This window comes from Lonchura striata, chromosome 2 (genome assembly GCF_050655825.1).
Source record: "Lonchura striata isolate lonStrDom1 chromosome 2, ASM5065582v1, whole genome shotgun sequence".
NCBI classification, from domain to species: Eukaryota; Metazoa; Chordata; class Aves; order Passeriformes; family Estrildidae; genus Lonchura; species Lonchura striata.
In genome coordinates this window covers 44,343,034-44,358,183 of record NC_140704.1, presented here as the reverse complement: position 1 = coordinate 44,358,183, position 15,150 = coordinate 44,343,034, and the positions used below count along the sequence as shown (strand labels likewise).

The following is a 15,150-nucleotide window of genomic DNA, read 5'->3' as shown; positions in this document are numbered from 1 at the left end:
TTCAAAACACATAGCTAAACATGAGTTGTGAAGGGGATAACATCGTGCACTCCTCTCTTTTAGGGACAAAAACAATTCAGACATTTCTATCATAATTTGCTCAGCTGTATACAAGACAAGCTTCTTTCTGTACTCTCAATGAACAGAAAACAGTAGACACCATTAAGCAGGTTTGCTGATAAACCCAGAAAAGAATGCAAAGAATACACTGATTTTGTATTTGGTACCAAGGCACCTTGGCTTCTCCAAAGCAGAAAAATCAGCTTTTTGCTGTAGGACAGAAAGTTCTTTTCAAAAGGGAACTTTGAAACTCCTGAACTTGTATTTTCAGTAGCTTATATGAAGCTTTCCAAGGAGAGAAAGGAAAACAAGCACTGGATGCTACCACTACTGACAGCACTCTTTTTCCTGATAACAACACATAGCCTAAACAACCAGTCAAGATAATCTTGAGCTTTCATCCTCTTTTCCTATAGCTAACCCTGCACTATGACAAAGCCATTTATCACACATTCTGAACCTCTGCAGAAATAGAACTGTCACCTTGCTTGAAAATGTGAGCTGCAGAGGTCTTGTGTATCACCCACCTCCGTTCTTCTTTGGAATCTTTGCTCATGGATAGGGGAGAGGGTTTTCTCATGCCAGCTAACAGAACAGAACTCTGGGGATGGATTTTTAGTTTCTTTCAGGGTGCTGAGGAGGGTTTTCAGCGGCACATCCAAGCTAAAGAAACCTCTCACCTACAAACAGGCTCCAGACACCACAAGAGCCATTGCAGGAACAAAGGCCACAACTGGCACCAGCACCAGTTTCTCAGATGTACCCTAAAAAACTTGCTCTGACAAATCCAGGTAAGAAAGACAGTCAAAAACCACTTCCCAGAGAAAATTCCTGATGATGGAGACTGGGATTTTATCAGTTTATCCTGCCCCACAAGCTTGAGGAGCCCCACAACCCGCACTGGCAGGAGCTCTGCCACTGCCAGTCTCCTTCAGGGAACTGAGCAAAGGAGTCTGGTTAGGTCAGACATGAGGCAAATTTGAAAAGGATTCTGCTTTAAAGGTCTGACACAAGAAAAACACTTAAATATCTGTTTCCTCACAGGAATTAAGAGCTCAAATACTGTGTTGTGCTCTTTTGTAGAGGCCTAGCTGTTTTCTTGATACCTTTGGCTTACAAAAGACACCAGAAACTTAAAAAAAACCCCAAAAACCAAACCAACAAACATAAAAACCCTAAAAAACAACAACAAAAAGAAACTTAAAAAAACCCAAGGAAATACAAGAAAGACACAGAAAAAAAGAAACTTCAGAATTTCTTCAAAAATCAGGTCGTTGAGTTTTGCTTTCAAATAATGAAAAGCCAAGGACATTCACAGACTGGCAGTGGCAGAAGCCCTGTAAGGCAGGGCTCCTGCCAGTGTCAGAAGCACCAGAGCAGCTTCTGTGCTAGTGAAAATGCACTAAGAATTAATGTAATATCCTGTGGGCCCTTGCCTTGACCCCAGCAGGCTGTGGGTACAGCAGGTCTCCCACCTTCCTGCACCCCAGCACGTTCAGACCCCTCTCTGCAACCACACATCAGTGCTTTTGCACCAAAGCAGGTCAGACAGGGACCTTTGAGCCTCACCCCACCACCTCTCTAAATCACATCCCTTCAAAGTAAAAATGTCCTGGTTAAAGAAAAAAAAAAAATTGAGTGCTTGCCAAAAGACTTTAAATTAGTCATTCCTCCATTTTTGATTCCTGTTGCATGCAATGTTATCAGCTCTCCAGCCTGACAGCCATGGGGATTTTTTTGCTCTCTGTCATGGTTTTCTCACCATTTTCCTGAGCCCTGAGGCAGCAGCTTGTCCTTTGGCAGGTGGCAGCCCGGCTTCATCTGCAGCCAAGGCTTTATCACTCCCAAATGCTCACATTCAGTTTTCCCCTGGGGAAAAAAGTGACTCTGAAACCCCAGGATTTAAGGTCCTGGCCCATTTCTCACACAACATAGTCATCAGTGCTGAATCAGATCTCAGCCTTGTGTTTTAAATGGACTATACCAACAAAATGCTGCACTGTGTTGAGCTAATGCAGGGAGGCTTGGCTCTGCTGCAATCACAGGACCCAACCCCCTGGGGTCCCCTTCCATTCAGACATGTATAAACATCCAAACCCAGATGTGAGCATTGTCTCTAAATCTTAAATTCGTACCAAATGGTGCTACTCAGAGAAGAATACCCATGTTCTTCATGACCTCAGCAAACAAAGGCCACCAATCTCCCACATATCAGGAGACAGTCTGTGTATGCATGTGTCCACTCAAGGCACTGAGATCAAGATAAATGAATTTTTAAAATGTTTCAGAATTTATATTATTTTCTGCACCACTCCTCCATGATTGACAGCAGAACTAGAGAGCACTGAAGCACAGAGATTTCTCTCTGCAGCTGGTGCTCCAAGCACGCAGGTGGAGGGAGGAGAGCTGACAGGCACCCAGGGATGGTTGGATAGACAGATGCCATTTCCCAGCAAGCAAAGGCTTATGTGCATCAGCATCAAACATCCATGGAAAGACCCAACAGACAAAAGTCACTTGAAGGTGGCAGAGAAGCCAAGGGGAGGAGAGGGACAACCACTGACATTCTTCTTCATCTCCTCGGGACCAGACCCAGGCAGGAGAACAAAACAACAGTGGGACATAAGAATCTCCAGTGCTGATCTCAGCTGTGCTCCCTGGAGGCTCATGCCCAAGGCAATGAGAGTGGGATTTAGCATCCTTTAACCCAGCTCACAGAGCTGGGAAATCTAGAGGGTAAGAAATTCAACAGCCCTGCACCTGCCTTAGGGCCAGCATCAGGTTAAGGGCACACTGCACCCACCACTGCTGCACAAGGCAGTGAAAAAACTGTGCAAGGAAACAGCTGCAGGATATAAAAGCAGCAGAGCATTAGGAACCGAGCAATGCCTGCAGAAGCTGCCAGTGTCATCCTTCTCCTGGCAATGTGGGAGGGAGAAAAAATAACTTCAGCTCAGTTGAAAATAAAATGAAAACAACCATAGCAGCACAGCACTGTTACCTGGACTGCTTGAGGACAGACAAACCACCACAGTGATCAAGTGTACAGATCAGGTTAGTAGGAGGTGGAACGTTATTTTAATGGCGTTACTAACTCATTTTTCCAGGGAAGAGCAGCTGCAGAAACATCCCAAACAGCTGTGTTCTCCCCCTTCCTCTATTCTCCCTCCCTCAAAGCAAAGTTGTTTGGGGGAGCCAAGGCTTACCTCCTACAAAAGCCTGCAGATCCAAACCTTCCTCTAATTAAGAAACACTTCACACATATGGGACTTCTGTTTTTTTGGGGTTTTTTTGATAGCAGCAGCAGTAAATAATTCAGTGCCTTGGCAGATATGTAGGATCTTCAAAATATGAAGGCTATTATCAGATGTATTTTAATAAGGTGCCTGGAGGGCTCAAGGCCAGGAAGAAAGGGAAAAAAAAAGCCATCATAATAATAAAAACCATGTCTTCTTTCTTAGCCAGGGCACTTTGCTACAGCAGCTCAGACAGAGCAGCACAAACACTGCCTGAACAGCAGTGGAGCTTCACTGCCACCACAGCAGCACCACTGCAGCTTGCAGGAAACCCAGCTCCACCTGCACCTGTTGCAGTGGCCAGGGCTGCAGGGCTTTTGCACAGGGCTCTGGCAAACTCAGCTTCTGCTCCCCAAGAAGCCCTGCAGTTTTTGGAGGAAAAGGCTGCAGAAGCATTTTGATCCTGCATTTGCGAATATAACAAATGAGCCACTGCCAAGTTTTTCTTCACAAGCAGCTGCAGCTCTGCCTGTAGAACTCTCCACAGCTTCTGCTCAACTTTCCCCACATCTGTCATCATGCCAACATAGGATGGGGCTGTGCCACAGCCACAGAGAGCCAACCATGGGGAAACATCTGCCTTAGCACTACCCTGAGCATTGACCCATGGGCAAAAGCAGTTCCTTTGTGCAGAAATGGTGGAAATCTGTTGTAATCGATCTCCAGGAAAAGCCCAGCCATGCACATGCCCTTTCAGCACTTTGTCCTCCTCAGCACCTATGCCAGTAACATGGAGGGTAAGTAACTTCTAAAGACCTTTAACAGGCTCTAAGGAGTTGACTAGTCCTGCCAGAACAGGAGGAGTCAGCACCTGGCTATGCCACACTACTATGGTGCCATTGAAGCCAAGTACTGCATTTGAACAGGTTATCCACCAAACAGCCAAAACCATCATATTGTTGGGGATGGATCAGACATACATTGCTCACAGTACTCCTCCAACCCAATGTCCAGAAGGAAAAACAAATCTCCACCTAAAATAAAGGGTTTCCTCTTTCCTGATACCACCCGACCTCAAATTCAGAGGAAAGACTATAGAAGGCAAGGCAGAACCTCTGAAAATAACATGTTTAAATTATTTGTGAAACTACTGTTCCACCTGGCCTTCCAGGTGAGAGGGGAGCCTCTGGGCAGTTTTGGGGGCTCCACAACACCCAGATGCATCCTAGACAGTGTCCCTTAAACCTCATCTAACCAGGAAGACGTGACAAGCACACATTTGCCACAGGTCCCTGTTGTACCAGCAACATACTGCCTGAGCAGCTACCACAACTGCTGAGCTCATCCCAGCCTAGGAGAGCAAGGAGGCAGCTGCCCTGTGTCTGCTGCCCACCCTGCTCCCCTCTGGCTCACACTGCACCATGGGAGGCACTCATTGCTTGCCTCTGTATTTTGTGTTGCAATTATCGTAACAGCAGAAGAGCAGTGCCTACCAAATGGACACTAGAAGGGAAGGTCAACCCACTATTCTTGTAATGATAGAAGATGTAAAATAAAATTTAAAGAAAGCTGGACACTTACCTCAACTGAGCAAGCTCCATCCTTGAGATCCCAGGGGAGTAGAGACAGCACAGGCCACAAAAGAATAGCTTCACAGAGCACTCATCCCACCTGGGGACCATGCAGAGTTGATAACTTGGCAAATTTTAAATCATAAGTCTCAGATTTGACATATTAATGAAGTTCCTTCTTCAATATTCGAGGTATAGTTTGAGAAATCCCAGTTTTCATTTTGAAAGAATAAACACAAATATGTAGCTTTCATAGAACAAAAATAAACCATAAAATGAGCACGGCAGCATAGGAGTCAAGAAGAAATAGAAGACAGGCTTAGGGAAAAAAATATGACTTAAAATTTATGTCAAAACTTTTCAAAGGACTTGAGCCCTTGAAATCAGAAAAATAGTTGCTAGACTTCCCAGCCCTCCTGGAAGAGGTGATGAAGAACCTACCTGCTTACAGCACACAGACAAAGTGGGTTTGCCTCACAAAACCAAGAAGAAAAGCCAACAAACAGCGCATTCACTCCTACCCCACACCAGTCCTTGTGAGAAAATGGTAGGAGACACTTCAGCTCGTAGCACCTGGGGCTCGTAAAACCTTACCCAGCTAGGAGCAGGAATGAGGCTTAAAGGAGCCCTCGGAAAATGTGCTGCAGAGAAGGAAGTGCTGGTGTCTTTTTTTTTTTTTTTTTTTAAATCTTTCCTCTCAAATTAGTGCCTCTAACAGCAAAATAACAAGTGAGAGAAAATGGTTCACACCTGATTCCCTCTCTGCATGTGCTGCTTAATTTTTTCATATACAAACAAAGCCAACAGGTGCAGTGAATTGTATACCTGGGAGCTTTGGAAGTACTAGGGAGAAGACAAACCATTCTAGAAAATACTGGAAGCAATAAGGCATACAGGAAAGATGAGTTAGAAACATGGCTTTCCAAGATGGAGTTTCTTCAACTTGGAGCACTCACAGGCAGCTACATCTCACACTTGGCTCCCTTAGGGAAATTACAGTCAAGATCAAGGCTTGCAACTGAGCATGGAGGCAAAAAGTTTAACCCTCAGACACTTACAGAAAAAATATCGGGGTTTCGGTCATTTGGGGTTTTTTTTAGGTATCTTATGGTCCCGGTGAGACAGCACCATTCTGGCAGAGGGAAGTCAAAAAGCCAGGCGAGGGGCAGCTTTGTACCTTCCCTCCCCGGGCGGCCGCTCCGCCCAGCCCGCTGGAACCAGGAGCCAGAGCCCCATCTACTGGCACCGGCAGGATCCCCGCGCTCGGATGGCGCAGCTGGGCAAGGCACCGCCACCAACTCCGGCCACCTGAGAGCGACGCTGGGGTGTTAGCCTGCTCCCGGGAAAGCCATTTCCATGACCTTGGCGGTATCTGAGCGGAAAAGGCTGGCAAGGTCGTTCTGACCTAGTTCAGACCCAAAAGGCAAACATTCAGACCACCTCCTTCACTCTGAGCAGCCCCTGGGCTCTGAGGAGGTAAAGTGGCAAACACTTTGGAACCAATTCCTTGGGCAATGCTAACTAATTCAGCATTCCAGGCGAGAACCTGAGCGTCCCAAGCAGCTTTTCAGTCTGTAGGGCTGCACCCTAACATTTCCATCTGCAGCACAGGAAGGAGCAGTGCCAGCATACCCTAGTACAGCAACTTTGCCCAGTCTCTGGCACAGCTGTGCCCTGTGGCAGAGCAGCTCTGAGTTTTGAAATGTGCCGCACCTGTCATGCTGACCCTGCTCTGCGTAACCCTAAACCTGGGTGTAGTCCCATTGAGCAGCCAAAATGTTGCTTCAGTCCTCGGCATCCAGCTCTGGCCCATGCAATAGACCATTCCCCCCTTCTGAGCTGCTAAAACCCAAGCCCCATATCAAGGGAAGTGGGCACAGGCTGTCCCTGTGCACTGTGGTACCCCTTGTCCTGCCCAAGTGAGAGAGTGAGCTTTGTGAATCAACCCCAGGAACCCTTCTACACGTGGTGCAACGGCATTTAGCATGAAAAGAAAGATTTCCTATCACAGCAGGTTTCTCTGGCCTTCAAAGCATGGTTAGGGAACCATAATTCAAAATATGAATCCTGCATTCCTTTAGAATTTATTTTATTCATGCTTGAACAGAACTAATAAAAGCAATCTTGTAGCCAGTGAAACAAATGCTGACAAATATTTAGGGCTGTCACATGGGAAGACATACCAGGTAAACTCACTTTATAAACTGAGGGTTTAAGCAGCAGCCCCAATGGATCTTCATTAGTTTTTTTCATCAGTGATTACTGAGTGTAAAAATGAACAATGTATAAATGAAAATTACATGCTTCCAAAGCTGGACAGCAGAAAAATGGCAGTGAGTATTCTTAAAATCACAAGTATTAAAAAATTAAATAAAAACTAGTTCAGAAATCAGTGCCCATAAAACAAGAAACTGAGAAAATCAAGTGTTGTGACATAGTAAGACTGTACCCATCATGCCCAAGGTGTTTATTACAGTCTGCCTCCTTGCAGGGCTAATGATCAGTGATGGTCTTCATTCCCAGTGCTACATGCAACACTGTAGCACTGTTCCACCTTTACCTGTCATACAGACTCGATGCAGGTCAGGTTTTCACCAGCTCTTTAGGCTGCAAGGGTTGCGAGCTGGTAGTACCAAGCACTGCCTGAAATGTCCGCTGATGTCCCTTTGGAAGCTGCAGGGCAGTGGGGACAAGCTCCAGGAACACCTTGGTCCTGCAGCAATAATGACATAAATCTGGAATGCTTTTCTTTTTTCTCCCTCTGCCAGGCAGAAAATGTATTCAAGATGCCAGGCTTCATCTGTCCTAAGAAGGTACAAGATAAACAGCTTTGGAGAGTGCTGCATTAATTTTGCAGATTTACCATGTGCTTTATTTCATGTAGAGTCTATCTGCATCAAGATGCTAGTAATCCAAGAAAAGAAAAAAATGTTACAAGATCCACTCCAACTGCATGCTACACGCTCACAGTTCCAGGGAAGAAGCTTCCTAAGAGGAGCAGTGAGGTGAATTCATCACACACGTCTGTTTCCTTTACATACTTACTTATACAGTGCACTGATTTGAATAAACAGGCTCATAATATGAGTATGCCATACTCCTAAAAGTCAGCATCCAACATTGTATAGCCATTTTCAGAGTTTCACAAAGGAAAACAGACTACAGATGCAGAGTGGAATATTTTTGCAATCTGGTTTTAAGCAGAGAGATTAATCTCTTCAGCTGTGCATAAAACCATTTGCTTCCTGCAAAAGAAAAGCTTTGGTGTAATCTGACAATACATGGGTACTAGAAATATTGTGATTATCTAGGCAAAGAAGTGACCGAAGAGTAAAAGGAACATCTGTGAATGGTGGCATATAAATTAGGGAGGGAACTGGAAACCCTGTATGTATGAGACATTCATGGATCACACAGTACCATATTGGCAAGGACTGCAACAGCTCATTTGTCCAGAGGGGTTCTACAATGTTCAGAGACTCCAGCCAGCTCCTGTTGAGACCAACTCTGGAAGATGGCTATCCTAAGCAGCTCATCTAGCCCCATTCAACCCAGTTCCATTAACCCATATCAAACACAAAGAGAAGGCCACAGAAAAAGGAAACACTACTATGACCCTCAATGGAAATTACACTGTACAGAAACCTCTGCCTAAGCCATTTTGGGTCAAATCAAATCAATCCAGAACAACAATTACAAGCTCTTTGATGTTCTTATTCAACATCAACACTGCACTTACCAAAAAAAAAAAAAAAAAAAAAAAAAAAAATCCACCAAAAAAAGCAATAATGAACAAGCCAGTGTCTCAAGGATTTTCTTCTATCTCCTCCCTGTTCCTCTACACTGTCTCAATAGATTACATCTGCCAGGTATTCGCCACAGGGGAAGCTCTGGCACACAGGATCTTTGGCTACATCTCTGCTGTTATCTCCACTCCTGTGCCACCCTGCTCTTCTGGCATGCTGAGGATCATAGCCTTCCTGCAGTGAGTCCTCTGCTATCACAGCCAAAACTGCCTCCTTTCCTAAAAGGCTGTTATTCATCCCCTCTGCAGTGCTGCAGGCAAATGAGCCCTCCCACTCTACCCATTACCCCAACAAGGTGATTCTGAACCCACATGCAGGGATCTGTCTCCTGACCGGGCTGTGCAGATCCACCTGTCACTGCCAGGCTTCAGTTCTAAGAATGAGCATCATGAAAGTCAAAGTGATACTTTAGGAAATACTTACATGAAAACAACCACATTGCAGCAACATGCCAGGAATATTTCACCAGCAATTACCCAGAACCAATTGATTTAAAACAGCACCATCACCCACACAGGAGCCATCTGATGACTTCCACACACTCATTGACAGGAACACATTCGCATGAAAGAAGTTACACAACGGATAAAGGGACAACGGTGAAATAGCAACAGTAACAGCAGAGATTCAATGTACCAAAGGGTAAGACTGTGCTCCAAGTCTGAAAATTATTTTTAGCAGAGTGAAAAAAAAGTCCAGGCCAACAAATCTTTTGGGGCAATCTCAGATCGGGGGAGTCACTCAGCAGGTACAAAGTCCCTGACACAAGTGACAGACCTCAGGTGGCAGGAAGGAGCCTTCCCCGGCTGGATTCTGGATAGCAGAGGATGTGCCACAAGCACACTTCTCAAGAACGCAGTGAACAGAGCAGGGCGAGCTCTTACAGGAACAAATGGTGAAGTGCTCACCCACCTCTCGGCTAACTGCTGTTCATTATTAACAAAATATTTAGTCACCTTCCATGTAATAGGTAAAGACAAGAGGAAGACATATCAGTCACCTTTGGACAGATACTATGCATATTACTATACTGTAATATGCACAACTTGCTTTGGGTTTTTTTACTGCTAATATGCCCTATATTACAGTAAAATGAAATGAACACATGCACCAAGAGAAAACGTTCTTTACAGGTTGATTGGCAGTGCTGAAGGTACAAAAAGGAGCATCTGTAACCACACCAATATGGAAAAAAGGATCCAATCTGAACAATCTTCACTTCCAACAAGCAAAATTCCATTTCTCTTGGTGAAGGGTCTACCTCCCATTATAGCCAGTAATCACAGCAATATAATCCGCAAAAACTAAAGCAGATGAATATGGTGTTTCTTTCCTGAAGATTGCTGCAGTATTTTTGAGGAAGGAACTGGCAATACTGATGCTAAAGCTGGGATTCCATCAGAGAAGCAGCTCTCATCTGAAGGGCTCTGTTCACCACACTTCGTTCAGGCCACCTCCCACATCTGGTCACCAGAACCATAAAACCCCAGACAGAGCAACAATAACAGCCCATTGGTATGGGCCCAGATGGGCTGCTATTAAAAAAGAAAAACCAAAAGTAAACTGCTCTACCCAGCCTCACCATGTCCTCTCCTGTGAGCACAGACACTGCTGCCTCATCACTGGGATGGAGCCAGGGAAGGTGGGAATGTGAGACCAGCCTCACAAACTGAGAAAGACAGGAGGGACAGACCAGCGAGCTGCTGCAGGCAGGGACAAAGGCCACAGCCTCCCAAGCTCCATTTAACAAGGTGTAACAGGTATGCCTGCTCTTGCCTGAGGACCGTGCCCCCACGTGTCAACAGCCAACAACTTTACAAACGCAGTACCAGCACAGCACATACTAAACCAGCCTTTATTTCTCACAGTACAGGAGGGCTGAAGTTAAGACCATTCTGTGGCAGTGCCAACCCACTCAGTAGCCTGGGCAGTGGGAGCTGCTGACCAGTCCTCGGTGGCAGGCTGGGCACTCCAGTCCTCTGCAATCACAAACACAACAACACTTAGTGCTCCCCAAGCTTCTTCCAACCATCGCAACACCCTCCCCCCCCCTTCCCACAGACAACCCCCAAACTGACCTGTGGGGAACTGCTGGATAGGCACAGATGGGACCTGCACTCCCTCAGACCAATCTGCAACCTCGGGCTGAGGAGGAGCAGTGAATTCAGGTGCCGGGGCCGTCCATTCAGTCTGGAATTCCTCCTTTGTGACTGCTTTCTCAGCAGCCGCCTGCTCCTCCTTTTCAATCTGCAATGGAAGAGCCCAACCTGAGTCTCCCAGGAACACATCCCAGAACCCTTACTATTCAAGCATCAGACAACAGGCACCAACTGGGAATACAATTAACCAACTAGCACAGCAGAGTGTAAAGTGCCATCATTATACTAGCAAAACCTGTCCTCGACAGCAGACACACGGGACCATGAGACAGGAGAACATCCCAGAGAGACACAATCCCTGCCATGAGGATTCCTACCTCCTCGGGATCCCTGTAGAAGTACAAGTCAGGCATGACTTCCCATGGGTGCTCACGGGAGATGGTGCCACGCATGCGCAGGACCTCCCGAGCCAGCATCCACCACATCAGGCCCACTGAGTGGGCTCCCTGGAACAGCAGAAAGTATGTAAGAGTTGGCTGTAAAGCTAAACCTTTGCAGAAAGAGCAAAAGACTTATTTGTACCCCATCCAAGGCTCATGCTTAGTGAAAGACATTACTTGCCAATGCCAGACTTAAGTACCCGAACTCAAAAAAAGGGCAATTTTTAGAGTTCCCAGGGACATTTTCAGGTCTCTGCAGAAATCACTATGCCATTACAATACAGCCTGCAGTAACTCTCCTGTTTCAAAGTTTCACGTTGCTCATGTGAGTCTCATCCAAAGGACAGGGATGACGTTCACCACATATTCAACAATGAAGAAACGGATAACTTGACAAAATAAACAAAGCTTACACACATCCTCACATGTGGCTTACACTTCTCTTGGTGACTGACATCTAGACAGAGATCTAAGATAGCTTCCCAATCTTTACCTTTCAGGTGATTTCTGGCAAGGCAATGTCTCAGAGCAGTTTCTCCATCAGTTCATATTACCTTTCATTCATATTCAAGATCTGTGGCAAGAATGACTATCAAACTCCACTCATTGGGTCACGCAGACCCTCATGGTGTCAGCGAAAAATCCTGCCAGGTTACTGTAGCACACGTCCTACACTTGAGAGTTCCTTGGCCAGAAAGCAGCCTCAGCTCCAAGCTCCAACTGTGTGCACTTTATTTTCTCCTCCCCACCCACCTGCAAGAGATTAATTAGCTCATCCCCCAAGAAACACGTGAGACATAAGCCAACTCTCCCTTGCAGAAAGCATCCATCTTGGAAGCCTAGGGCACACTCTGGAGGAATGCCACAGGAAGTGTTACCTTGTTATTGCAGGGAATAGCAATATCCACGTAGCGCAGCGGGGAGTCGGTGTTGCACAGGGCGATGGTGGGGATGTTGACGTAGGACGCCTCTGTCAGCGGCTGGTGATCAGCCCGCGGGTCCGTAACCACCAGCAGCCGTGGCTCACGGAAAGCTGCTTGGATCTGGTTTGTGAAGGTGCCAGGGGTGAAGCGCCCGGCAATGGGAGTGGCCCCAGTGGCAGCAGCAAACTTCAGAACCGCACGCTGCAAAAGGGACACAGCAAAGGTGAAGCAGGAAAATTGCATTTCAACCAAGCCAGAAAAGTGCATTTCAGCCAGGTCACTGCCAGCGAATGTGCACAACATTTAAGTGAACTATTTTTTTTCCATTCCTGTGAAACCAGGGCTCACCACCTCAGAAGGAGACAAAGTAAAAATGTTATTGAAAAGAGCTACACCATGAGTTTAAAAGACCATATCCACCAGCAAAACAGTAAGTCAGGACAAGGAAAAAAGCCTTCTCTTCCCCTCAAATCATTGGCAAGCTCTACTCCAAACTCTCATAATCAATTCATAGAAGGGGGAATTAAAAGCTTACAAAAAAAAAGGAAAGCATGTTTTCTTCCATTATTTCTCAATATTTTCATTACCCAGGAACTTCAAGGAGCTACATAAAAACTCAGCAATAAATACACACAAACTGTAGCTGTGTCCATTCAGATTGCAGTTGGGTGTTTTTATTCAATTCCAACAGCTTCTGACTTGTCAGGCATGTGGCAGGGCCTACTATCAAACTCCAGTCCTAGAGGGAGCTCCTCTCCTGGCGTTAGCGAAAACCCTGCCATCCTTTGCTGTCGCACACTTCCGACACTTGAGAGCTCATCGGCCAGAAATGACCTCAGCATCAAGCTTTAATAGTGTGCACATCAAGCCCAAGCTTTGCCTGCAGAAATCCACCCTTGAATGTCCCTAACCATCTGTGGCCCCACCTGCAGTTACTTAAACCAACTAACTGCACAAACTCCAGTAACTAATTAAACATTATCATCTTCTACAACAGAACATTTTTGTGCTAAAAATTTAGAGTCAAAATTACAAATACACCGGTTTACTATACCTTGCTCAGTAACAGAAAATTTCTTCTTTGACTACTTTCATATCAGGTGCTTACTGTCCCCAGAAAATCAGTGCCAATTACACACAGTAGCTCTGGTAGGAAGGGGTCACCATAATTGACCACTATATGACAGAAATCCAACAGGAAGAAGGATATGGAAGAAAACCAAGTTATCAAATGCCCTGAAGTGGGGAGTGGGTTTCTTGTCTGTTTTAAGCTGCCATGTGCAACACAAAAACCATGTTTACAGAAAGCATTCCTATAGTTAAAACTGCTGTTATTGCCTATTATCACTAGCAAGCAATGATACATGCAAGCAAGGGAGTCCTGCTCTCAACACTGCAGGCTTCCTGATGTCCATACCTGTCCAGTGTTCCTGGAAGAAATGACGCTCACATCAGCTGGGTTTTCAATGGCAACAATGGCACGAGCTGCCAAGAGCAGCTTTTCCCAGGTCCTCTTCAGATTGATGATGTAAATACCTGTTGGCAACAAAAGGCTTTAGAGCAACCAGCAAATACAAGATCCTCAAACAGGATAGCACTCCTCTGCCATTAAACCTGTCACATGGCTGTGGTTACTCCAAAATTCATACAATCAGCAAAGCTGGAAGAGGTTCAAAATCATCTCAGCCAACTGTTCACCCAGCACTGCCACTGAAACCACTAAGCCATAACACCAAGCATCATATCCAGGTCCCCCTTAAAGGCAGCTGGGCAATTTATTCCACCATCTGACCACCCAAGCAGTGAAATTTTTTTTCTATTATCTAATCTGAATCTCTCTTGTCTCATTTTAGGGCCATTTCCTTGGATCCTGACTGCTGGCAAGCAGAAAAGGATGGCCCCTTCTTTCACATAGTTGTAGAGAGCAGTGAGATCCCCCCCTGAGCTTCTTCTTCTCATGACTAAACAAACACCTCCTTCAGTCATTCCTCTTTACATTTTCTGGACCTTCCAAAAGCTTTGCTGCCCTTGTCCACACACTAGTCTCTCAGTGTCCTTTATGAAATGACAACACCCTAGTCTCATTCAAGCTAATGGAAAGCTATAATTCTCCTCTTACGGTTTTTATGTCACACTCTTCCAGCATTTATCATCAAAAACCTAGCCCTGGTATGAGTTTTAATCTTTTAACACAGGGCAGCTTAAATTGATGACCAATACTAACAAGCAGAAATCATTACTGAGACACTAAAACCATTTTGTTAATATAAGACAGAACTAGCAAAACTATTCAAACCAGTTGTGACTGATTTACCAAATTCCAAGATTAAAACAGTCAAGAACTAGTAGAATTGTTCAAAAATCAGTATTCTGTCCTATTTCTTTGAGTTAACACTGTTTGATATGCAAAGGCCACGGAGAAACCATGCTAAGGAGATCAAGCACAAGCACTTTTCTGCTTCTCCCAGATGTTCCCACAAGATCCCAGCTGCCCAACCCGGGCCACCCATCCCGCCTGTTTACCATCGCTCTTCCTTTTGTAGATGTATTGCTCCATCTGGAAGTCGAGATTGGTACCTCCCAGGTGGGTCCCGGCAGCGAGGAATTTGAGGACATCCTCCTCCTTCATCTGCAGGACATCGAGGCCTCCGGACATTGTGGGGTTTCCCTTGGGAAGCAACGACAGGGAACCTGCGGGCACAGGGACGCGGCTCAGCCCGGAGGGGCCGCGCACGAGGTCCGGCCGCCCCGGCCGCCATCTTGGGCGGCCTCCCGCGCTGCCAGCGGCAGGCCTCGGCCTTCCCGCCGCCCGGCCCGGCCCGGCCCGGCCCGGCCCGGCGGGCTGCACTGTGCGGCGGGATGCACAGTGCCCCCGGTGTTACCGCAGCGCCCCCGCGCCCCCCGCCCGGCGGCCCCGACTCACGCTGACAACGCCGTGTGGAGGCCCGGGCGGCGCGGAGCCGAAAGAGAGCGCAGCCCCTCCTGACGCGCATTTATAGCCTCGCCAGCCAATGG

At 46.3% G+C, this 15,150-nt stretch overlaps 1 protein-coding gene and 2 non-coding genes across 4 annotated transcripts; all 3 read right to left on the bottom strand.

Moving 5' to 3' along the window:
* Positions 1-10,509: 10,509 nt before the first annotated feature.
* Positions 10,510-15,104, bottom strand: RPSA (ribosomal protein SA). Of its 2 annotated transcripts, XM_021531266.3 has the most exons (7): positions 15,059-15,104; positions 14,659-14,826; positions 13,553-13,671; positions 12,091-12,336; positions 11,150-11,278; positions 10,752-10,920; positions 10,510-10,652 (listed from the first exon to the last, which is right to left on the bottom strand). In XM_021531266.3, the coding sequence occupies exons 2-7, from the start codon at positions 14,789-14,791 to the stop codon at positions 10,558-10,560; spliced, it is 891 nt and encodes a 296-aa protein (XP_021386941.1). In that variant the 5' UTR covers positions 14,792-14,826; positions 15,059-15,104; the 3' UTR covers positions 10,510-10,557. The 2 variants fall into 2 exon arrangements, with proteins under 2 accessions (XP_021386941.1, XP_085429421.1); XM_085573295.1 differs by having other exon boundaries at positions 10,510-10,920.
* LOC116183352 (small nucleolar RNA SNORA62/SNORA6 family) lies at positions 11,785-11,943 on the bottom strand. The gene has a single exon (XR_004147952.3). It is a non-coding gene; the product is annotated as a small nucleolar RNA SNORA62/SNORA6 family (small nucleolar RNA).
* On the bottom strand, positions 12,842-12,998 carry LOC116183344 (small nucleolar RNA SNORA62/SNORA6 family). Its single transcript, XR_004147944.1, has one exon. It is a non-coding gene; the product is annotated as a small nucleolar RNA SNORA62/SNORA6 family (small nucleolar RNA).
* Positions 15,105-15,150: the final 46 nt, after the last annotated feature.